This window comes from Micromys minutus (genome assembly GCF_963924665.1).
Source record: "Micromys minutus genome assembly, chromosome: 5".
NCBI classification, from domain to species: Eukaryota; Metazoa; Chordata; class Mammalia; order Rodentia; family Muridae; genus Micromys; species Micromys minutus.
The window spans coordinates 78,138,386-78,162,395 of record NC_137974.1 but is presented as its reverse complement, the minus strand read 5'-3'; the positions used below and the strand labels follow the sequence as shown (position 1 = coordinate 78,162,395).

Sequence of the window (24,010 nt, the reverse complement as noted above, 5' to 3'; positions counted from 1 at the left end):
AAGAAATTAATTCCTTTTATTAAATTTTTCTTAAAATGCAAGTGTAGAAAACATTTAAAATATAATTCTGTATATGTCTCTAAAAATTCAACTATTTTCTTTAAGTTTTATACTTATCATTAAGATCAATAGGAAAAACCCTTTATGATTCAAAATGGAGAACATTCTATCTAAATGGTTTTGCCTGGCTCTTCGATAACATCCTGAGGTTACTTTTATTGTAGAATTTATAAACTGAATTCTAGAAAGCCTAGTGCTACTCACTAAGTCGATTTTACGCAGAGTTCTTAGTTAAGCTACACTTGCCTAAAGTCACTGTTTTCGCCTGCAGGTAGGGCATTCCTTCCGGTGGGGTTGACGGTGATCCTTCCGGAGTAGTTCTAGTGAAGCTTGCTACTCCCAGAAGTACCAGGTGATAGCTAATTTTATCCAGCTGAGGTCTTCCCTCTGAGCCTCTGGTTTCCCGAGGCTACATAAGGTCACACAAATCAGTCCACTGTGCTTCTCAAGGACTTTGTTTCCAAGGTCTTAGGGCAGAGCTAGAGCAGCCCTGTTAGCCACCCCATTGCTGACTCAGTATGCAAATGACGGTTTCTTTTTTCTGCTCTCTCTCTCTCTCTCTCTCTTTTTTTTTTGCCTCTGTCCAGGAATGTCCTCCAAGGAAATCTATGGTAATTCCAGAATGTTCCCTTCATTTTAATAATTAACTTACATGGTTTTTGGACCATTGTTACTCAGAATGTATTGACATTCATTGCGATGTTTCTGAAACCTGTGGGTAACAGTAGAATATAGATAAACCATGCAAATGTTTGCAGACCTTTCAGAAAGCTGTAAATTAACATGAAGACTGAGTTACGTTGCCCACATGTTTCACTATTTATGCTAACATCCCCAGATCACAGGACAGTTAATCAATGCATGCTCCTACTTTCTTATTGAGCTGCTTGGAAGACCTGCTTCATGGTAGTGGAGACATTTTGTTACTTTTTGTTTTCTGTCTCTGTCTACCAGTCATTTTCTTGTTTCTCTTTGTGCATGTTTTTCAGAAATCCTTTGACCTAATTTCAATGTTGCAACGGAGATTATCTCTTTTTCCTTCTCATGAGTTTGTTGTTCTTGTTTTTCTACAGATGATTCCTTTATTAGGCCAGTGACTTTTTGGATCGTTGGAGATTTTGACAGCCCTTCTGGGCGGCAGTTACTATATGATGCTATTAAACATCAGGCAAGTATCTCAGATCATTCTGGGAGGGGGATTGTGGGGTACCTGAGCACCCCTGTGCTAGGGTGCTTATTTTAGTGTTTCTAGTATTTCTTTGTGTGCTGAGGAAAAGGCACATGGTGTCTTCCGAGGGTGTTAGCGCCTAGGAAAGGAGGTCTGAGCCTTGAGAACAGCTTAACCTAAGGGGGTAGATGGATCCTTTCAGAGAACATAGTGAGATGGCAGAGCGTGCTCCTGCTGCAGGGATCTTGCCATGAACAGAGGCCCACATGTGAGGCTGAGCCATCTCTCCAGCTCTGGGTCTCTGTTTCTCCTCTCATACCTGTTTGCATGCATGCATACATACATAATACATACATTCATTCATCCACTCACTTACTTATTTATGAGAAAAGACATATAGAAGACATGGTGCATCAGAACATATCTTATGGGAAGTACTTCCCTTGCACCCTATGGGCTTTAGGGAATGACCTCAGGTCTCATTGGTAGCAAGCAGTGCCCTTACTGGCTGAGCCATCTCACTGCCCAGCTTACATGCTCAATACCAGTCCTCCATCTTCTCTGTAGAGTCCCGTTTTGTCAGATAGTTGGCCTTTACCCAGGCGCTGCTGCTGGCATGGGAAAAGGCCATGTAATGGATGCACAGGAACCTGAAGAAAGGTTCATGTTTAGAAAGATAGAATGAATTCAGAGCAAACATATGCTGAGGAGAGACTAACTCTTATTAATCCATGGTGTCTGCTGTATTTATACGAATGAGGCTGGAAAGGACGGCTGGGGCCAGTTTATACAGGGTTTGACAGACCCAACCACCCATACCATTTTATGTACGAATTTTATTTTGAATACAGACAACTACCGAAGATGTAGGAAGAGACATTGCTATTATGGAACATAACTAATGTAAATTCTATCTGGCTGTGTAGCCCAGGCTGGCCCTGAACTTTCAGGCATCTGCCTGCCTCTGCCTTCTGAGTGCTAAGATTAAAGGTATGCACCAGCATGCCTAGTCAGTGTTACCTTTAAAGTTCGTAACATATACCATATAATTCTTATCTCCCCCTTTTTTGTAAATAGAAGACCAGTAACAATGTTAGGATAAGTATGATCAATAACCCCAGCCAAGAGATAAGTGACTCAAGCACTCCCGTCTCCAGAGCCATCTGGGCAGCTCTCCAGACACAGACCTCCAATTCTGCTAAGAACTTCATCACCAAAATGGCCAAAGAGGAGACAGCAGAGGCCTTGGCCACAGGAGTGGACATCGGGGAATTCTCTGTCGGGGTAAGGCTCGCAGGTTCCAAGGATAGCCTGATCATTCACTTTTCTCCCTTGGGCTGAAGGATCCTGTTCATAATTGGGATTCTAATTGTTTCTGAGTCTCAGGGTATTTTTGTTGTCGTTGAGTTAGAATCTTAGTAAGAAATAATTTTGTCATGTTACGTTTTACCTTTAAACTTGCTTTGGTTTCAGGATGCCCATTTAAAAAGTTCATGTCACTTTGTATAATCTTCAAAGATAATATTTGATATATTTATAAGGTAAAAAACAGATTTAAGATGCTTATGAGTTAGAAAATCAGCTGCTCTTTTTCCAATAAAAGCCCATGTTTATTGGTTTAATGTTACTTGATTTTTTACTGTTTCATAGTTTGAAATTTTCTGATAAAAATCACAAGTATTTTGAGTTTCTGTTAGAGGAAATGGCTGTCACCTCAAGTTAACAGATTTTAAAATGCTAAAAAAAATAAAAGTTGCTGAGACTAGATAGGCAGGTAAACAAATCAGAAAACAGGAAACCGGGGTGAGCAGTCCATGAGGAGGGAAGAAAGATGGTCAAAGGAAGAACTAAGGTTGCCTTCATCGGGAAACTTAGCTCTTACTTTCCACAAAAGCATATTACAGTTTACTCGTTGTTATACTCGGTCGTGTGGTTTGCTTAATAACAGTGCCTTTCCTTAAAAATGATTACTTCCTAGGGCATGGATGTCAGTCTTTTTAAAGAGGTCTTTGAGTCTTCCAGAATGGATTTCATTTTGTCTCATGCCCTGTACTGCAGGGATGTTCTGAAGCTGAAGAAGGGACAGCGAGTGGTGATCAGCAACGGAAGGGTGAGGACTTGCTAGGCTGTGAGCTTGCCCTCACGGGTCCCTGGCTTGCTGGCTCCTCTGAGCCTCCCTTGGGCTGTACTGGAGCGGCCCTCCTGAGAAAGTGTGGGGTGCTGCCTGATGCTTATTTCTGTGTAGACACGGGGAGATGGTGAGTGTGGGGCTCTGAGACCATGAGTCAGGACAGCTGCTTACAAAGCAGGTCTCACTGCTGTTTGCCGAGAACTGTTGCAGTCTCATGTCAGCGTAGAGGGTCAATGTGACACTCACAGGCTTGGGTCTGAGGGACTAATGGGTAAACAAACCGCTTTATTCTTTATCTGAGTCACTTTACTAAGGATATGCTTCAGGGCAGGAGCCGTAAGCTGCTCACTATGTTAGGTCCCAGCCAGGCAGAGGCTTCACAGCAGCCAGTGGCCACTGCCCTGCAGCTCTGCCCTCGTCCTCCCTACCTCACAGATCATTGGGCCGCTGGAGGACAGTGAGCTCTTCAACCAAGATGATTTCCACCTCCTGGAAAATATCATCCTGAAAACATCGGGACAGAAAATAAAGTCTCATATCCAACAGCTTCGCATAGAAGAAGATGTGTAAGTTTTTATACTTAGTAAGAAGTTAGATGACAAGACATAAGACTGGTGTTCCGATTAGAAGCTAGTTCATGTCACAGAGTTTTAATTAACTTTTCCTCATTGGTCAAAGTGAGGGCTGCTATATATTGTCAATTACATGATCAAGTCAGTGGGTTTATTTCCAGTTTTACTTAATATTGCTCACACCACTTACGTTTCTGAATTATTTCTCCACTTCAAATCTGGAAACGTTGAAACATATGCAGAAGCAAAAGTCTGAGTGTGCTTCCTGCTAGATGTGTGTAGAGACTGTCAGTGGTTCTGTGGACCAGTTTCACTGTGGTAGGGAGGAAGGGTGTGCCAGGAGCTTCTTTCCTCTGATGCTAAGTTAGATGTGGCTGGCTTAGGATTTTCATCTGTTGAGTATTTTTATCAATGACTGTCTTTTATATGACTCACTTCCACCCATTACTACGTAACACAAGCCCATGCAGATGTGCCGTCCTTTCTGCGCTAGATGTCACCTGATGTGTCCTAGAGGATACATTTGTTCAATGTTTTAAGGACCTGCTATGGTGGTGTCCACAGTAGCTGCCGGATCTCCATTCCTACCGACACTGCTCCCCAGTTCAGTCTCTCCTCCCACTAGCAACACTTCCTGGTTTGTTTGTTTTTAAGCAGCAGCCATCCAACCTCACAGGAGTGGAGTGATTGTCCTCTTACAGCTCAGTGGTGCCCCTCAGGTCCTGTTCTCAGGCACAGCATTGGCCCCTATATATTTTTGAATATATCATTGTCATCAGGTCCTTTGGTTTTCTTGTTTAATTGTGAACATTCCATATATTCTGGATGTCAGTTCCTTATCACATCCATGGTTTGAAATGTTTTCCCTGTTCCCGTAGTTGCCCTTTTACTGCCATTTGATTCTTACTTGGACAATATAAAGCAAGTAAAGTTCTTTTTCCCCTTCATTTTTTTCATGTGTTGTCACACTGCATCTTTTTGTAACGTGTTGTCTTTGATAGCTGTCACAGTAACCCTTTTGCCATGTGATATCGGGAGACTGAGGGGTCATGGCTGGTGGTGCTGTGGATGGTGGAGCCTCCGTCTTCATATACACTAGGAAAGTCTTCTACCACCAGCTACTTCTCCAGACAGAAAATGTTCTTTTCTTTCGACTCAGTGCTGAGGCCAGGATACAGTGGTTCCCGCTTCCCTCAGTGGCTTGTCTGTGAAACACTTCCCTGACGCAGTGCATTATCCCTAGGGCTGCTGTATTTGGGTTAGTCCCCTGTTCTGGTAGCTTTCCGAGGCTTGGCTGTACATGCTTTGATCTCGGTGCTTGGTGATGTATAGGAGGTTGCTTGTTCTGTGTACCGTAAGTATTCACAGTTGATCCTGGGAGGTTGGACAGATGGTTAATGGTGGGATCATTTGGGTCAAAGAGAAGTTTGAGAACCTTGACTGTAGTTGAAGTCCAGCACAGGTGCTTTGAGTGTCTTACCTGGCAGGGCAGAGAATTGGTCAGTGAATACAGGTACTGCTGCCAAACCTGACAACCTCAGTTGATTCCTGGGGCCCGTTTGGTGGGAAGAGAGAAGGGACTCGGAATTGTTCTCTGCCCTCTGCACTCATGTGAGAGCCCATGCACACGCCTACAAATAAATGTAATGAAAAAATTTAAATAGAGGGGTAGGTAAAACAGGGAGTTTTGTTTCGTTTTGTTTTATGTCTGTTAACACATTAAAGAACCTCAGAGGCACCAAAATGGATCGATGTGCACTAAGGGATGAGAACAAAGCACTTCTTCTTGGATTAATTTGACCAAGGGTGAGACCAAATTTGAATTCTCTACTTCTTTTCCTGTATCTTCTATCTCTCTGTAGTTTGTGGTCACTGGCCAATCTGTAGTGTGTCCAGTGTGTGTGTGTGTGTGTGTGTGTGTGTGTCTGTCTGTCTGTCTGTCTGTCTGTCTGTCTATATCTGGTCTCTGTGTACATGTGTGTGTGTGTGTGTGTGTGTGTGTCTCTATATCTGGTCTCTCTCTGTGTGTGTATGTCTATGTCTGGCCTCTATCTGTCCCTTTGTCTTCCTTTCCCTAACAAAGGGCTTTGCTCTGTATTTATTAAACAACACAGAAAGTATGGCACGGGAGATAATGAGTGATTCTTTACAGAGTTTTACAGGAAGAAGTAACTTTACTGACCCAAGGTAGAAAACTACAACCAGGTGTATCAATCTTACAGCCACTCGTTGCTTCTGACAGTTATGACGGGTATTGTAGTATAAAGTTGCTTTCAGTCTGTTAGCTGTTTCAGCAAATACACATGCACACACATACACACACACACACACACACACACACACACACACACGCACGCACACACACATGCACACACATCTATTGACCTACCTACCTTTGGGTCAGGGATGTGGAAGAGTAAGGCTATATATTAGCTTAGGTTGTAAACACTGCTTGCATGGGAAATCCAAGGCAATTAAGACTACATAGTTCTCTTAAAGACAGGGTAAACTTAAAAGGGCTGAGCGCACAGTTGGATAGCAGCTTAAGCACCTCTTCTTAGATGATCTCAAGGGGTATTATTCTTTGCTGTGAGGTTTACCAAAATGTTCAGTCTGGGGGTCAAGAGATGGTTTCATGAAAACAGATCACTACATTTTTTTTTTCTTCCCCTGCTAGGAACAAACCCAGAAATACTAGATAGGCACTCACAAATACTAGACAGCCCTCTGGCAACCCCAGCTCACAGGTGTTTTGTTTTGTTTTGTTTTAATTGCACACTGTAATGCTGATGCTGATATTGAAGTTATAACCAGCATAGATACTGGATAGCTGGTTAGAATGGATTTTGATGCAGCAGTCCCAAAGGCAATGGCATTATTTAAACCAGACCCTGTGCCAGGTGCCAGTGTGGTTAGCCAGTACAGTGCTTACAAGAGCCTTGCAGAGTAGGTTGTTCCTGTTCTTCTTCACTTGCAGAAAAAAGTAACACTCCAGAGATGGTCAAGCTAATCACAGAGTCATGCCTTTTGGAACTGAGTTCATGCCTCTTCGAAACCACCTTGTTGGCATGAATTCTCTGTTTAGGTTGATGCTATTCAGCAACAGTTAGAAATGTGCCTATCAAGTGACACTAAAGTTTGGTAACTTCATTTTTTAGGGCCAGTGATTTGGTAATGAAGGTGGATGCTCTCCTGTCAGCACAGCCCAAAGGAGAGGCGAGGATCGAGTACCAGTTCTTCGAAGATAAACACAGGTACAGAGTCCTTGCAGAATTCTCAGGCTTCCCTTCGTCTCACTTCCTTTATCCCAGATAAGGTTTCTATACACATTGTTAGAGAAATGAAATGAAGTTTCATATGTAAAATTTCATTTTGTGAGTGTTGGCATTTCTAAATAGACTTGAAGTAATTGTGTACATATTCTTTTAATGAAAATAGCATTTAGTGAAATAGATCAGTTATAATTTCCTGATATTCAGGAGTAATTGGATTGCTTAAATATACCACTAAAATATTTGCTTTTTGTTTTTTATTATTATTATTTAAAAACATTGTTTCCAAAGGAAAAAATGTATTTAGGATATGAAAATGTCTTTGCCTTTTCATTCTTTAGTTTTTTGTTTTGAACTTTGAACCTGGATGAAGTTACAAGACTCCAAAGAGTAACCGTGTGTCTGTAACTATAGTCACCATTATTGCTGTGCCCCTGCCCAACCTACACGTCTGTAGCCCAGATTCACCCGTTATTGGTGTGTCACGTTCAGTATTTTCTATCTGAGTGCAGTGTGTTCACATCTCCTTTTTTCTAGCATTTGAAAATTTATTGCTGACATGTCATAAACTCTCTACAGTGTTAGCATGTGGAGACTGACCCTCACTACTGTGAACATACGTGACCTTCATCCACTACTGCTAATTCAGACCTCTGCTCAGGTTCTCTGATGTCCCAGACCACACATTGCAGTGATTTCTGTATCTTAAATCTCCTTTAATCAAAGACTTCTCTGTGCCCCGCCCCTTTCTTTCATGGCACTGACTTTTTAAAGACCCAGGGGTTGTCTTTGGAACACTCCAGTATGGGTCATTCCCTTAATACTGGGCTAGTTTGTTTTTCTGGTGAACCCAAAACATCTGTTCTGGCTCCTCGTTTTCTCATATTTACTCGTGTTCTTTTTAATAATTATGCGTCTGTGTGGATATGTGCACATGTGCGCAGTGCCTGTGGGGGTCGCTGGCTGACGGTTCTCCCTGGTACTGAATTGAGGATGGTGTGATATAGCTGATATGGGGCTGGGCACCGAACTCAGGTCCTCTGCAAAAGCAGGAAGCCCTCTTAACTATGGAGCCGTCTTGCCAAGCCTGTATTTCCTTGTTTGTTAGATTTTTGCTGTCTCCTTTTTTCCTTCTTAACCTACCCTGCTTTCCAGTCTAGGGCCTGTGTGTTATAAGCACCCACCCTCACTGCTACATCTTCAGCCTCTGGCTTCTTAGGCACCAGTAGGCAGCAGCCTCTCTGGCCCAGGATAACTCTTTTGGCAACACCACAGTGTTCACACGCTGGTCTCCTCTTTTCAACATTATGCTCTTTAAGAAGTAACTGAGGCTGGAAAGGTGGCTCAGTGGTTAAGAGCACTGACTGCTCCTCCAAAGGTCCTGAGTTCAAATCCCAGCAACCACATGGTGGCTCACAACCATCTGTAATGGGATCTGATGCCCTCTTCTGGTGTGTCTGAAGTATACAACAGTGTACTTGCATAAACTAAATAAGTCTTAAGAAAAAAAAAAAAAAAAGAAGTAACTGGTTATCTAGTTGGTTGCACAAGAAACAGTGATTGACCTGCTCCTCTATCTGCCTTCGTAGCCAAAACGGTAGGTCCTCAGTGAAGACTGAGTCCTCTCTAGAGCTTCCTTTCTCTATGAGATTGCCAATTGTGCATAATTAAAATTGCCCTGGTTACAAGTTCTGTTAAGATACAATAGAAATTCTTACTGGAGTTCTGTTAGCCAAGGATTGGATACAAGAATTTCTCCTTTCTGTTTTTAAAAAGGTTTTATCCATTTGGCCTATCATTTGGATGTTTTTGTTTCTAGTTTTTCAATATGCCTGAAACTTATTTAATCAGATAAGTCCCATTTTGTTATTATAAAAAATTATAATTATAATAAAAAACTATTATAAAAATAGTTATTATTTCTGCTTCAAATAAAAATGACGACACCGCCAGTTCTGTGAGTCCTTAGTGTGAGCCTTTGACCATCAAGCAAGGTTGTTGTCTAGGAACCTGCTTCGTTGTCTTTGACCTACAGCAGACCTATAGCATCAGTGTCTGCCTCTTGGTAAGATTCCTCAGTGACTCCTCTGAACGTAATTTGGGAGAGCAGTGTTCTCTGACTTTTGCTTTATTCATCCAGAAGAATGTATGATCTTCTGTCCCATTTGGGACACTCTAGAGTTTTTTCTTGCTGGCACATCAGTTGCTGTCCTCTGACTTACTTCCTTAAGTATTTGCCCCACACTATAGAATATAGGTTTTTTTTTTTCCAAAAATTTTAATTTCAGTTTTGAGTATGGGTGTTTCGCCATGTGTATACCTGAGCACCCACGTGCAGTGTCCCTGGAGAGCAGGTGACCTCTAGCTGCATTGCTGGCTGGCTCTGTAAAAATTTCATCAGATCAAACATGCAATATACGATTTTGGACCAGGAGGTGACATTTTAAGCCTTTGAGAGTCACTGCTTTTCTTTACTTTGCCTTTTTGTTTGTAAGAGTGTTCACTGGGCGCACTGCTGCACTGCTAATGGTGGTGAGCAAGAGAGGTCTCTTCCAGACTCACCCCAGAAGGTGGTAGAGTACTCTTGTAAGTACAGATGGGGGCTTCCAGTCCCACGAATCACAGAGCTCACCAGGGTAGAGCTCCTACTAACCAGTAACATTTTTGCTGATTCCTTATCTTAGTGCAGTGGAAGACCCTGCCCCTCTTATGTCACCTGAGTCACCTTGATTAGAGAGGCTGTACCAGAAAGCTTCATGGGAGTAAGCAGATGCTGCTCCTTTCCTGTTACGAGCAGGTGGAACGTCCTGCCTTTCAGAAGTACTGGCCGCACAGCAAGCCTGTCTCAAGAAATCACAACTAAATAAAATAAAAAAGAACGGATGAGTAGGTGGACTCAGCAGATGACAGTGCTGGGCGTGTGAGCCTGCTGACGGAAGGTTGGAGGGAATCGGCTCCACCAAGTCATCCAAACGATCTGCACACATATGCTGTGGTGCATGTACACTTATAAATGCCCCTATAATACTAACAGAATAGAATTAAAATGAATAAAAAGTTCAAATATATATAACTGGATTCTCAGCAATAAGGCAGAATTCTGTATCTCTTCCTCATCTGTAAATTGTTTTAGGGTCTGAGGAAATTGGACAGACAGTCCACAGCAGCCCCAACAGTACTCTCATGCCTGACTCTTCTGAGGCTTTAAAGAGACCTGTGTATGGAGAAGGCTAAGGCACAAGCTGTTTAAAGGTCAAAAGCCACCTAAATATTTAGCAGTAAAAGATTATGTCAGTATATAACAGATTTACTTGGTGAACGTAAGGTGTTCCTTATTCAGGATGCTGGGTGTATAGAAACGTGCAAAAATGCTTATTGAGATAGTGAGGGAAGTGGCATTTGATTTATTTCTCTAGTGCATATGATGGTGACAGGGCTATGTGTACGTGATGCACATGGGAAGGTCAGTGGACAACCTGAAGGAATTGGTCCTCTCCTACCATGGCGGTGCCAGCGATCAGACTCATGTTACCAGGCTCTGTGACAAAGCTCCTTTATCCTCTGAGCCATCATGCTGGCCTAAGAACTTATCTTTAAGAATAACTAATTTTTAGGAAACATCTAAATAGGATCATACATGAAGTTATTGTAACAGTGAGGTTTGTTTTTTTTTTTTTTTTTTTTTAGATGCTTTTTTCTGTTTTATAGGTTTTCTAGGTTGTTGTGTTTGGTTAATTGATGGTTGATTGATTGTAGAGTTAACGATGGAATCCAGAGCCTCATGTGTTAGGCCATCCTACCACTGAGCTACATCCCCAGACCCATTGTCATTAATATAATGATTATTTATTTATTTTCTCGTATTTTTCTTGCCTGGAAATAAAATTGGCATCATGTTCCGTAAACACCAAAAGTAAACACATACAGTATATTTAGTAGTTAACTCTGTGGTGCAGGCATGTAGTACGTACCTGGGAGGCTGAGGCAAGAGAGTTGCAGGTTCAAGGCCAGCCCAAGACACTTAGTAAGAGTGTCTCAAATAAAAAGCCAAATAGGACTGGGGATGTAGCTTGGTGGTAGGGCTCTTGCCTAGGAAAGGAACAACAACAAAAGCAAAAACAAAAACCCCAGCACTCAGGAGTGCTTGTTTCAGTGCAGTCCAGTGTAGCTCTCCTGACTTCTTATATGTTTCCAGTCCCTCATGTCCAAGGTTTGCAGCACAGGCTGTAGCTTCAGTCTCATACTTGAACGCCATGCTAGCTTGTTGGTTCTCATCAAAAAATTTGAAATGCTCAGGCGTCTCACCTGTCGAGACTCTATGCTGGTATCCTCCACCCTGACCTCACTTTTTCCCCTCTTTCCTCTATGCTAATGTTTGGCTCTTTTGATTTTTTTTCAGTGCAATTAAACTGAAGCCCAAAGAAGGGGAGACATACTTTGATGTGGTAGCTGTTGTTGACCCTGTCACAAGAGAAGCACAGAGGCTCGCCCCCTTGCTCTTGGTAGGTCTGCTGTGGAGATGTCTCACGTCTTTAGCCAAAGTAGTCATGGGCCCTATGATTTCCTTTGTCCCTTAGACATCTTCTAGAGGAGATGGATAATGGTGTTTTCATAGGATTGATAAAGGCTCATTTTCCTTATGGATTGTATTATGCCTTTAAATATGGATAAGATGCTACACTTTTATGTATGCTAAAAAAACTAACCAATACAGTACCCTAACATTTCATTCAAGGGCGGGTGTGGGTGTGTGCTAGGGCCTGGACTTGGAGCCTTACACGTGCTATGTGGTCACTCTGCCCATGTATCTCTAGTCCTAGCTGGAACTTTTTAGGATATTATGATCATCTAGTCTTCTGAAAATGTTATACCACATGCTTTTTAATGTGAACTGAGGCAGTGAGCTCTTGTGTTTTCCTTTGGAGCTAAATACTCATCAATCACCTGCAGTTTCCTTGCAAGCGATGCTAAACTCTGTGAGGAGCAGTAATCTGAAGTAGCCTTTTTAAAAAACATTACATGTATTCATTCATTCATTCTGTCTGTCTGTGAGCACACATGTCACAGTACATGGGTAGAGACTAGAGGACATCTTACAAGAGTCAATTCTTGCTTTGGGGGTCTCAGAGATCAAACTTGGGAGGTAAGCTTGGCAGCAAATGCCCTGACTTGCTGAGCCGTTTCGTCACCTCCCCTGCCTCCTGTGGAACCAGGCCTTCTGTGTGTGGTAGACTCTACATTGGGGTTCTGACACCCAACAGTTCTCTAGTGCAGCGGCAACAACAGGCGCTTTCTTTGTGTATCTTCTTGAGATGTTAGAAGTGCTTTGCCTCCTAAGTAAATGTAAAACAATTCTGAAGAGAAAACCTAAATATTTTGTCATCTGGTTTGCTTTTTTAGGTTTTGGCTCAGCTGATAAACATGAATCTAAGAGTATTTATGAATTGCCAATCTAAGCTTTCCGACATGCCTTTAAAAAGGTAAAGTGCCATTTAAGGAACATTATTTTATTGTGGTACCAAATCTAAAAGTTAGTCCTAGATGGGAAGAATCAGGAATGTTGACAGGTTGATTGTGTATGAAAGGATGTGTCCTGACAGTTTGATGATGTTCTGGGAAAATAGCAGGGCTTGGAAGCACTTAGATGACATCAGTACAAGCTGCTGGCACATTTGCGTCTCACTTTAGAGAAACAGCAGCCATTAGGTCTCATGTAGGAAGCTTACTCCACTCATCCTCGAACATCCTGGGGAAGGCACGGGCTTGGCTGTGGGATGGCCCTTTGTGGAAGTGCCACAGGGACCGTGGTAGCTTAGCACGTGTTCTGGCCATAGGAAACATCTTCCTCGAAGAGGGGCAGAGTTCTGTACTTGGATTCTTAATGGATCGAAACAGTTTTGCCGAGGACTGAAAGAGCTGTGGCTTCCACTGTGAGCTGCATGTTAACTGTTTATCACATCCCTGTTCTCAGTGCTGACATGAGGACACAGCATCGTTTAGGGCTCAGATTCTAAGAAAAGGGGTTCTCAAAGAGGACAGTGCTCAGGAGAGTGGTTGTGACCCTGATGGCCACAGTGTGACGGGGTAGTCTGCTGCATACTTCCCTCTCCTTTCCCGGACTTTACAGCAGCCATGGGACGCATCACTAGACCCAAAGATGGTTTGGCTTATTGTGCTGATTTGGAAGGATACTGTCCAAACCTAGTTTTTTGTTCACTGTGTGGACGCTGTGGTTGCATCAAGAAAGCCTAACATTTGTGTTTCATTTCAGCTTTTACCGCTATGTCTTAGAGCCAGAGATATCTTTCACTGCAGACAACAGCTTTGTTAAGGGACCTATAGCAAAGTTTCTGGATATGCCACAGTCTCCGCTGTTTACTTTGAATTTGAACACACCTGAGAGTTGGATGATAGAATCTGTCAGAACACCATACGATCTTGATAATATTTATCTAGAAGAGGTAAGAATGTACCTGCTTTCAGATATTGAATGGTGTATAATAAAACCTGTTGTCCTTCAGTCAGTGGTGATGGCCTGAATGGAGCGGTGGACATCACTGTTCACGTACGTTAGTGCTCTCCGTACAGCGGCAGCCTAATTCAGATGCCCTTCTGTAATTGTCGCCCCCTTAAAAGCGCTCGTTAGCAGTTGAGGTGCACATGGACTGCTGCTGCCCTTGCTCTCTCAGCTTAATTGGCTTCCATTGTCCTCAGGTCAGCTCATGTCTGTGTCAGTTACTTCTCTCATGATTGACAGAAAGCAGGGTAAGAGAAGGGGCGTTTATTTGGGCTCATAAGAATGTAATCCGTGGTGCTAGGATGGGGCAGCGGAAGTGGCGCCAACCAGGAAGCAGAGAAAGGAGAGTTGCGAGAGCTTCCTCCTTTTTTTCTGTCATACACATTTCAGGACCTCAGCCCACCGAACAGTGCTGCACACTTAGCGAGAGTCTTGCCTCCTGAATTGAGCATCTCTGGATAGGTGCTCACACATGCTCAGGGGTGTGCTTCCACATCTAGTCAGATTCATCACAGCACTGGTCATCACAGTACTCATTAACACCCACTCCCTGTCCCTGTACCTGGCAGTCAGGAACTTATTTTCTGCTTCTGAAAGCTTTCCTAATCTGACACTCTGTGTGAGTCGTTAGCCAACAGGTCGTCTTTGTGGCTGAAGTGGGTGGGTTTTGACATGTTGGTTATGGTGTGTACATGGGGTCAGTCGGGGAGTTGTGTGCACATCAGATCTCCTGTCACGTAGACTTCAAGCTCAAGTCGGCAGCCTCAGTGGCAAGCGCTTTTCTCCTCGTGATCATTTCCCTGGGCCCTGCAGATAGCATTCTGAGGGTGCATGTGTAACATCTCAGGGTTAAACTTTGACCTTTCAGGTGGACAGTATTGTGGCTGCCGAATATGAGTTGGAGTACCTGTTACTAGAAGGTCACTGCTATGACATCACCACAGGCCAGCCCCCTCGAGGACTGCAGTTCACTCTAGGAACTTCAGCCAACCCAACGATTGTGGACACAATTGTGATGGCCAATCTGGTAGGTAATCAGTTCATCAGATGGGAAAACCATCTGTGGTCATTATCTAGATGCTCTAATTTATGACAGAACAGTTACATACTGAACCGTGGCGTGAAATAAGAATTAGCGATGGACTAGATGTAGTCAGTGTAAACGTGCAAGACTGACTCTCCAGAGCGCGACAGGCAGGCTTCTGGGCTCTACCGCACTGCTCTGCTGAGGCTCTTTGCTTCTTAGCTGGTTGGGTGATAGTTTGTTGGTTTGTTTTCTTAACTATGTTTTAACTCTGTAAACTATCCTGGTTTGTTAACTATCTTTTAAATTTTTAAAATTATTATGGCACTAAGACCCTGGGTTCAATACCCAGTACCGGGGGTGGGAGGGTAGGTAGGTTGTCATACATACATACATGATCTGACACTTCAGATGAAAAAGTAAGTATCCATCAGGAACATTTTAAAGTTAAAGAGAACTGAACCTGTTCTTTGTGTCTTAGGGATACTTTCAGCTCAAAGCCAACCCAGGAGCCTGGATTCTGAGACTGAGGAAGGGGCGCTCTGATGACATTTATAGGATCTACAGGTAGGACCAGATGACTGCTTCATTGGAGAGAGACTCAGGTTTAATCGCACGTTACCTGGCCTTACCCCAGGCACTGTGCATGATAGTCGAGTGTGTGGTTACACCCAGCTTCCCGAACAGTAAGTGTGGGAGAAGTCGTAGAGCTCAGTTGGATAGTTTTTCCTTCCCTGTGATGCAGACAGCCGGCAGCTTTGTTTGCTTGGTATCTGACTTGGTACACTGATGGGAGGCGTTTATCTTGACCCCAGGTGCTTTGTACATGCACAGAGCACATGAGCATTGACTATGAAGTCTGACTGTCAGCCCTGGTCCCTGGGCTGCGGTTGTACAGATGTTTTCCTAGAACAGACTGTCAGTGACAGGAATTGTCCTAAAGTTCAAACAAGCCCCAGAACACTATTTAAAAGTTGTGGTGTCTATCCTGTTTAACACCGTTTAAACTAGTCCTTAGTTCTGTACCAGCTTGTGTAGGGAATGGTTTTCATTCTGGTTTATGTGAACATCCTGAAGCATGTATTCACTTTGGCTTCATGGCGTCTTACTTGACATGGGGAAGCAGTGTGGAACCATGGTTTTGGTTTTGATGCAGAATTTTACTCTCATCCCGGCTTGAACTAGACTCAAGTGAGTCTTCAGCCTTGGTCTCCTATAACTGAGACTACAGGTGTGTGCCACCACATAGCTTTGTGCAGATTTCCTATTCGATAACTGAGCATTTTGTGCTGTAGTGATGTCCTTAGTGTAAATAGTAGGCTTTTCCTTAAGTTATTTTCCTGACAAGGTTTCAGAGAATGTTTCTTCTGTGCACCCTGTCCATCTTCCTCCTTGCCTGGGCTGTAGTGCCATCCTTTCTACTGTCTAGGGTTCTTGTTTTCTGAGGCTTTCTAAGTGGACTTCCTAATCTGTGATTCTGGAATCTTCCGTGCATCAGCTTTCTCCTCTCCTTTTGCCTGAGAACCCTGCGGTCTGCTGACAGCAATGCAGTGGCTTCCTAGCATTTGGTGGGAAACAGTACTTACAGCTTCTGTGCACTGTGCTCTCTACCTGAGTCTGTCTGAACTTGGCTGGTTATGCCGCCTCTTGACGGAAGGCAAGAGCAGATGTTATTGGTTTTTTCTTACACGGTAGCCTAGGCTGGCTTTGACCTCAAGTTGCTCTCCCTGCTGCTTCCTGTGGGGTCACAGGTGTGCATCTCCACACTCAGCCCAGACCCTGAGTGGTGAGACCTGTGAACGTACAAGCTTTGTCATGATCTGTCCCATGCTTGTCCTGCCTGCTACCCTGAAGGAGGAAGTCAGTTCATTTCTCTAGCCTAGAGATGGAGATTTCTGTGAACATTTCTTTGTCCTGTAAAGATGTTTCTTTCAGACTGTGAGGAAACTGTTGGTTTTGAGAAGCATTTCTATGATGAACATGGACACGTACAGCAGCTGTCTGAGTATTTACTGCATTTTGGGATTGTGATTGCTTTCTCTGTCTTACTTGTCTCCAAGCCACGATGGTACAGATTCCCCTCCTGATGCAAATGATGTCGTTGTCATCCTCAATAACTTCAAGAGCAAGATCATAAAAGTGAAGGTGAGTCTGCTCGGCTTTGGCAGCCACCATCAGGGAGAATGGACAGCATCCGTCCTGTGGCCAGACCTCTGGCTGGTCAGCCACTGTCTGAAGAGCCTGACGCTGACACTGAGACTGTTAGGAGAGCACTCACGGTCGCTCAAGAGACTGTTGTAATTTGTGCTAATTAGGGTTGTGATTCTCACCTTGCCTAAGTTACAAATTGAGCTTTATTATAAAAAGAAAGAACATAGTTATAATACATATTCAGGGTTCTCCACTCTCTTAGATTTAATGCACCCACTTGGGTCTTGGAATGTTTCCCATCAGATAAAGTAGGAGTACTGCATTTTGAAGTCATTCTGGTACTCCTTTTGGAAGTGTTGTCTGTTTGAATTGTTCTAGGGGTGCTGCTGAAGAAAATGTCTTTGTGAGATAAGCTTCTAGTTTTCTTTAGCCAACAGACTGTCACTTTTGGTAATCTCAGAGTCCCATGTTATACAAAATGTCCCCACAGAGACTTTGCACACTCCTCATTCTTTTTGAGATGGGATCTCACTGTGTAGCCCTGATGTCCTGATTGGCCTGAGACTCAGATATGTTTGATTGCCTCCCAAGTGTTAGGATTAAAGGCATTTGCGCCCACCTTGCCTGGCTCAGCTTTGCCATTTTTTTAAAAGTTTTATTTATTTGTACATATGTAAATGTGTTTGTGTGCCTGTGAAGGACTTGTTGTGAGCTACTCAGTACAGGTGCTGGGAACTGAGCTCAGGCCCTCTGGAAGAGCAGCACGTATGAGCTCTGGACCACTGAGCCGTCTCTCCTGCTCTGGCCTGGACATTTTCATGCCCACAATTCATAGTGTTATTATTTTATTCTCAGAAGACTGGGAAGAACAGTAAGATGATAGTTTTATAGACAGGATGGTGCACACCGATAGTACCAGTGCTGGGAATTAGAGGCAGAGAGATCAGGAATTCAGGGTCAGCCTAGATTGCATTGTGAGTTTGAGGCCACCTTGCATGATATGAGACACTGTCTACAAAAACACACAGAATACGAAAACAGGTGATTTTATTCAAAGTCTTTTCTCACTCTCCTCAACATTTTGAAATTCTTTGTCTTAAAGTAAAGTGATTGTAGCATAAGTAACTGTTGCACATGGTAAAACCTAGTCAGCCATCACACAGCTGAACAGGAGGAGGACTGCTGTAGAGAACTCTTTGTGGTAGAAGTCCTGAACACCGACCGCGGCCTGACGTCCCTCTCTCATTTGTCCCTTGGAGCTGAACTCAGTCTTTGGCTTCTCGTACAATTCAAAGGGATTGCTGGCTTCCCCCTGAAGGCTTTAACATGAGTATTCCGATAAACACACTGCCGCAGTGCTGAGAGTCTGGGTGAGGCTCTCCTTTAGCTGAATTGGTTGATTGTTTCCTGTTGGCAGTACTAGTGTGCGGCCAGTGCGGATCAGGTTTGCACCTGTCAGACCTGTCATGTGCAATTGCAGGTTCAGAAGAAGGCAGACATGGCTAATGAAGACTTGCTGAGTGACGGGACAAATGAGAACGAGTCCGGATTCTGGGACTCGTTCAAGTGGTAAGTCGGCATTGCAAGAGCTTATGTGTGAAGGGAGAGCTGAGAGGCGTGAACCATGCATCCTTCAGAATATGGGGTTTTTTCTGGGCTTCAGACCTGCTTCATGCAGCTAGATTGTGCCCTTTCAGTTGGAGAAGAGGAATGTTTCCCTTCCGGTTAAGAGAGGGAAAGTGTTCTTCCTGGTGGGTGGGGCCCCTGCTGAGAGAAGTGCTGGTCATTACTCTGCTGGCCTCCCATGGACAGCTGCATTCTTCGGAGCACTTGTGCTCCCTGTGTTCCTAAATGACCTGGCACCTTGGGGGAGCATCCTCCTTTCTACCTCCTTGTCCCTGTGCCCTGCCCAGTCTTACCTGTGGAGCAGAAAGGCACTGTCCCTTCCCTTTCCAAAAGCTTGTGTCGGCCCCACATTGTGAGTGCTGTTTTCAATTCCATCGTCACAGGGGCTTCTCAGGACAGAAGACTGAAGATGTGAAGCAAGATAAGGACGACATAATCAATATTTTCTCCGTTGCATCTGGTCATCTCTATGAAAGGTTTCTCCGGTTAGTTCTCGTTATGTGTTATATAAATGAACTTGTTATGGTATTCTTTGCTGAAAGGATTTACTTGCTGTATAGAGTACTCTTAGGACTGCGGCTGGCTCACCACATACAGACATTTCTCTGTTTTGATCTGGTTCACTCCGATGAAGTAGAGCTACACAGTACCTCATGTTACAGAGCTATAGACCTTTAGTATCCTGTGCACACCTTACAGATTATTGTTGGGTTTTTGGCCATCAACTATTGCATAAGCCCAGGAACTAGGGGACTGGCATAGAAAGAAGAGGAACTGTGACATTTGGCCATCTCTGCGGATCCACAGGACATTAAAAGCCAGATGGTAGTTTTATCTGAGATCACCTTTGCTTGCAAACTGAGACTAAAATGGCAGTTTGTGTAGGTCATGCATCTGGAAGCAGGACAGGCCACTGCTTGAAACTGTCGATGTGGTTACCAGAGGGGTAGGCCTCCAGCATCAGTTTGTGGGATCCTGAGGTCTCAGGGTGTCTGGGAGCTCAGTGTTGAAGACACATTACTTGAAGATTCCAATTTCACAGCTGTTTGTCCTTTTAGTTTTCATTATAAATCTAATATAGAAAATAACAAAAATGATATCATTTGGTTCATTTTTAGTTCTTTTTCCAATAAATATTTGATCTAAAATAACAGCAGTGGTAATAACTTTCCTGAGCCTGTACCCTCTGGTTCCCTTCTCCTTTACTGACTCCTGTCTCTCAAGGCTCTCTGTCCCGGCTGACAGAGGCTGTGCCCTGTACCAAATGTTGCTGTACTTGAACATGGGTTTGGAGAGCCGTGTAGTCCTGACAGTGACCTCCGGTGCTAACACTCACACCATCAGTTGATGAGATGGGTCATTTACACGTGCAGCATAATTAGCATTTGCCTTTATCTGTTGGGATATACGGACAGGGAAATGCTTGTCTCTCGGTGACATCTTTATAGTGCAGTAAGTACACTTTCCCATTAGTGAAGGTCTCTGACTGACTGAACCGTGAGTTAGCTCTGCTGTCAATCTCGTGCGTTTTCTCTGCTTAGTGTTGCTGAGGTTAAAAGTGTGGGAATCATTGTCTGTTTTGTTGGCAGCATCATGATGCTCTCAGTCCTGAAGAATACCAAGACACCAGTGAAATTTTGGTTCTTGAAGAATTATTTGTCCCCCACATTTAAGGTTTGTTCATGGGGAAAAGGAAAACCTTGTTAAGGGAATGGTCACACTGTAACATTCTTTTCTACCTTTGTTTTATCTCTATCCTTACTTTTTATCCCTTTCATTAGATACCCTAATTTCATTCTCCCTTTCTATACTGGTATTTTCCAGGTTGCTCTCTTTGGGGTAATAGTGTTTATGAATCTAAACCCAAAATTATGACCTGTTTGAAGCTGGGTAATATAAAAGGAAGGTCTTTGTCTTGTCTTTTTAAAAATTAACTAATTAATTAATTAATTTTATTTATATGAGTACATTGTAGCTGTCTTCAGACAGAAAAGGGTATCAGACCCCATTACAAATGGTTGTGAGCTACCATGTGGGAATTGAACTCAGGACCTCTGGAAGAGCAGTCAGTGTTCTTAACCTCTGAGCCATCTCTCCAGCCCCAACTTCATCTTTTCTAAGAGACCATGTTTTAGCAAAATAGCAGTTCTTGCCCTAGAGGCTTGGGTGTCTTTCCTTAGTTTAGAAGGCACAGTGATGTGTGGTTTGAGAGTGAATACTTTTTCCTGTGTAAGGTGTGAAGGGCTGCTTCCCCTGTGCCAAAAGAAAACCGTCCTGATTTTCCTGTGTTCACTTTTCTGTAATGTTTATTTGGCAACTTAGTGTTCATGTGACTGATCTCAGACGAGTGGTCACCTTACTTCTGATCTCCTGAGAGCTGGTGCTCGGCACACAGAGGACTGGTTTGTCTACACCAGGAACCTATTCCGAGTTCTGGCTCTACCGTGTGATGGCCAGGGTTAGACTCAGCCTTGAGAAGACCTTAACGTCAAACTCAAGAGTGTTTTACTAAAATTAAATTTAAATAGGTGAACCCGGAGCGTCTGTGTCTCTCTCTCTCTCTCTCTCTCTCTCTCTCTCACACACACACACACACACACACACACACACACACGTGTACGAGTTATAAAGTTCTGAATCTAAAAGTCTTCACTTGGAGATTTCCTTCATTTCATGTGGTGAATAGAGATCATCAAGAAGTAGGGATTGGATTAGAAGAGTTTAGATGTGCTCTTACGTGAGTAAATGAATTAAAGCTAGATTTTTCTAAACCTTGTTTTAGTGGTACTGTGATAATGGTGGTTAACTTACATTAAGGAGTCACCTTTCTTAATCAGAATGAATGATTGTTGTTCCCCTTGTCTAAAAATAGGAGTTTATACCTTACATGGCCAAAAAATACAATTTCCAGTACGAGCTTGTTCAGTACAAATGGCCACGGTGGCTTCACCAGCAGACAGAGAAGCAGCGAATCATCTGGGGCTACAAGATCCTCTTCCTGGATGTGCTTTTCCCACTGGTTGTTGACAAATTCCTCTTTGTGGATGCTGACCAGGTAAGCTCGCACACACGGGGTGTGACATGACTTTCAGATGAAGCACCTCAGAAGTATGGAAAGACCCCACCCAGATGCCATCACTCTTTCTGTTTAAGTTTTATCAGCACATCTCCTTTCCTTTAAAAACCTTTTGAGAGTTTTATGGTTGTTTACAATAAAATAAATAACCCACTATATCCAATTAGAGCACAGAGCTATCCACTAGAGCATGAGATCCTGTTAGTGACCATATCCTAAAGAGAGAAGGATCCTCCTTCCCGGCAACTCTGCACTGCCAGTGATGAATCAGTAATGGGTGTCCATTCATCTGCACTGTGCCTGGTTACTGCTGTATAGGTCTTGTGTAGGTGCCCACAGCTGCTCTGAGTTTAAGAGTAAAAACAAGCATGCCATGACAGTCCTCCCCATCCTTCCACGGCAGTCCTCCCCATCTTGCTCCTCTCATTGTCTCCGGGTGTTCTCTAAGCCTCGGGATGCAGCTACTTCATTCAGCACCAAGAAGTCGGTTTCTTCCCCTTTTCACTTTGACCAGTTTTGTATTTCTGCTGCCCACTGCATAAAGAAGCTTCTCTGACCAAGGCTAAGGGCAGCGCTAATCATAAATATTCAGAAGGTTTAAACATAGATACTTAGAAGGTACCTTGAGAGCATCACTATTTAATAAAATAACAGTAGCAGGTTCTGCTCTGGCCTGTGGGGTTTTGGCCATGATTTCAATACTAGGTATGAAGTTCCCTCCTTTGGAGCAAGCCTCAAATCTGGTCAGAGAGCCATTAGTTATCCCATAATATTAACCCACTGCATTGGTGCCAGCACTTTCCTCCTACTCTGTGGCTGTTTACACACGCACCTCTCTCTCCAGACTTGGGAAAATTCCTTCTATGATTTCATTAAAAGTACTGTCTGTGCCTTTGGAGTAGGCTTCTTACCTGCTATACTTAGAAGATCTAGTATCTCTCCTCCGGCCATTTTTTCATGACCTTTTCTGCATGATTTGAACCTGCTCATCTATTTTCCTGCCCTGCTATTCGAGTGACTCATTCTGTCTGTGCGGCTGACACCTGAGCTTTGATTTGGCTGATTGAAATTTTCTTTCCAGCATTTCTGTTGGGTTTCCCTTCAGTATCTCTCTCTCTCTCTCTCTCTCTCTCTCTCTCTCTCTCTCTCTCTCTCTCTCTCTCTCTCAAATTTGATTTTTATGTCATGGGTTGATTTCCTTATTCATCCAGTTCTTTTGTTCTGTTCTCAGAATATACTCATGCCTTAAGTTGTTGAACAGAGTTAAAATTATTCTTTTAAATTCTCTGGTGGCAAGTTCTTCCAAGCCATTTTCATTAGGAGCCAAAGCAGTGGGGTTAGCAGTCTCTGGAGGAGACACGTTACCTTGTTTTGGTTTTGTTCCTGCTCTGGGACTTGCACATCTGGAGCTAGTTTATTGGTTGAGTTTTTCTTTGTTTTGTACTTTCTGCATCTTTCTCTGAGTTGTGGAACTTCCCATGCCTGTGGATCTTAACCAGAGTCAAATTGAGTTTCTGTTGTGGGTCCACATCTGCTTCCATGGAAGCCACTTCAGGATACGGAACTGGGTACAATCCTGAGTCTGTTTATCCCCTCCCTGGGTCTGTAGCTTCTTCAGAAGCTGGAGGCATGAGCTTCCCTACACAGCAGTAGGCCTCAGCAAAGTTCAGGGTTGGCCCTGGTTCTGCACTTCTCAACACATCTCATTGTCAACTTGTCCTAAATGTAGCTGCTCCACAGTGTGTGCAGTCCTATATCTCACGTGTTAATTCACTTACATAAATACTGTTACAAAGTAAAGGCTTAATATGACTTGGTCGCTATGTCTCTTATCTGCCCAAATGTTAGCTACTTTATTGTTTGTTTATTTACAGTTCATTCATTGATTTTGAAACAGCCTTTCTCTGTCATCCAAATTGTTCTTCTAGAGCACTAGGACTCCAAACCTGTGCTACCATGCCCAGTCAGGACAGGTGTTGCTGGCGTGGATAGTAATTGAAGTTCAGGGACATGCTTGGTTTTGATGACAAAGAATGCTTCAGACCGCTTCAGCGGTAGATGCAAAGTGCATACCTTCCCCACAGTGACAGTTAGAGCTGCTGTCTTCACACTGCTAAACCATGTGCTTTTTGATATCCTTCTCCTCCTCTCTTGCTGATCCTATCCACTGTACATACATCTGACCCAAAGCAGGGAGCTCAATAACCATGTTGCAGCCCTGATAATAAGACAGTCTTGAAATGTCCCTGTTAACTTGGCTCAATACTTTTGAATTAAACAGCCTTCAGAATAGCACCATCACCAGCTGGGGACCAACTGTGTGAAAAACATGAGTGTGTGAGGATCGTTTCAGGTTACATGTAACACTGGGGGAACTCGACTTGTGTTCTAGAGCCTGTACCGGTACCCAGTG

The 24,010-nt window shown here is 43.4% G+C and overlaps 1 protein-coding gene across 1 annotated transcript in view; it reads left to right on the top strand.

Moving 5' to 3' along the window:
- UGGT1 (UDP-glucose glycoprotein glucosyltransferase 1) overlaps positions 1 to 24,010 on the top strand; it is a 97,621-nt gene that overhangs the window by 61,342 nt on the left and 12,269 nt on the right. Inside the window, exons 21-36 of the mRNA XM_080917169.1 lie at positions 648 to 671; positions 1,134 to 1,228; positions 2,306 to 2,512; positions 3,207 to 3,338; positions 3,795 to 3,925; positions 7,090 to 7,185; positions 11,603 to 11,705; positions 12,604 to 12,683; positions 13,475 to 13,664; positions 14,589 to 14,747; positions 15,226 to 15,311; positions 16,805 to 16,889; positions 18,376 to 18,464; positions 18,905 to 19,006; positions 20,111 to 20,195; positions 21,394 to 21,576. Of these exons, the coding sequence (XP_080773295.1) occupies positions 648 to 671; positions 1,134 to 1,228; positions 2,306 to 2,512; positions 3,207 to 3,338; positions 3,795 to 3,925; positions 7,090 to 7,185; positions 11,603 to 11,705; positions 12,604 to 12,683; positions 13,475 to 13,664; positions 14,589 to 14,747; positions 15,226 to 15,311; positions 16,805 to 16,889; positions 18,376 to 18,464; positions 18,905 to 19,006; positions 20,111 to 20,195; positions 21,394 to 21,576 (1,847 nt within the window). The remainder of the gene's footprint in view (positions 1 to 647; positions 672 to 1,133; positions 1,229 to 2,305; positions 2,513 to 3,206; positions 3,339 to 3,794; positions 3,926 to 7,089; positions 7,186 to 11,602; positions 11,706 to 12,603; positions 12,684 to 13,474; positions 13,665 to 14,588; positions 14,748 to 15,225; positions 15,312 to 16,804; positions 16,890 to 18,375; positions 18,465 to 18,904; positions 19,007 to 20,110; positions 20,196 to 21,393; positions 21,577 to 24,010) is intronic.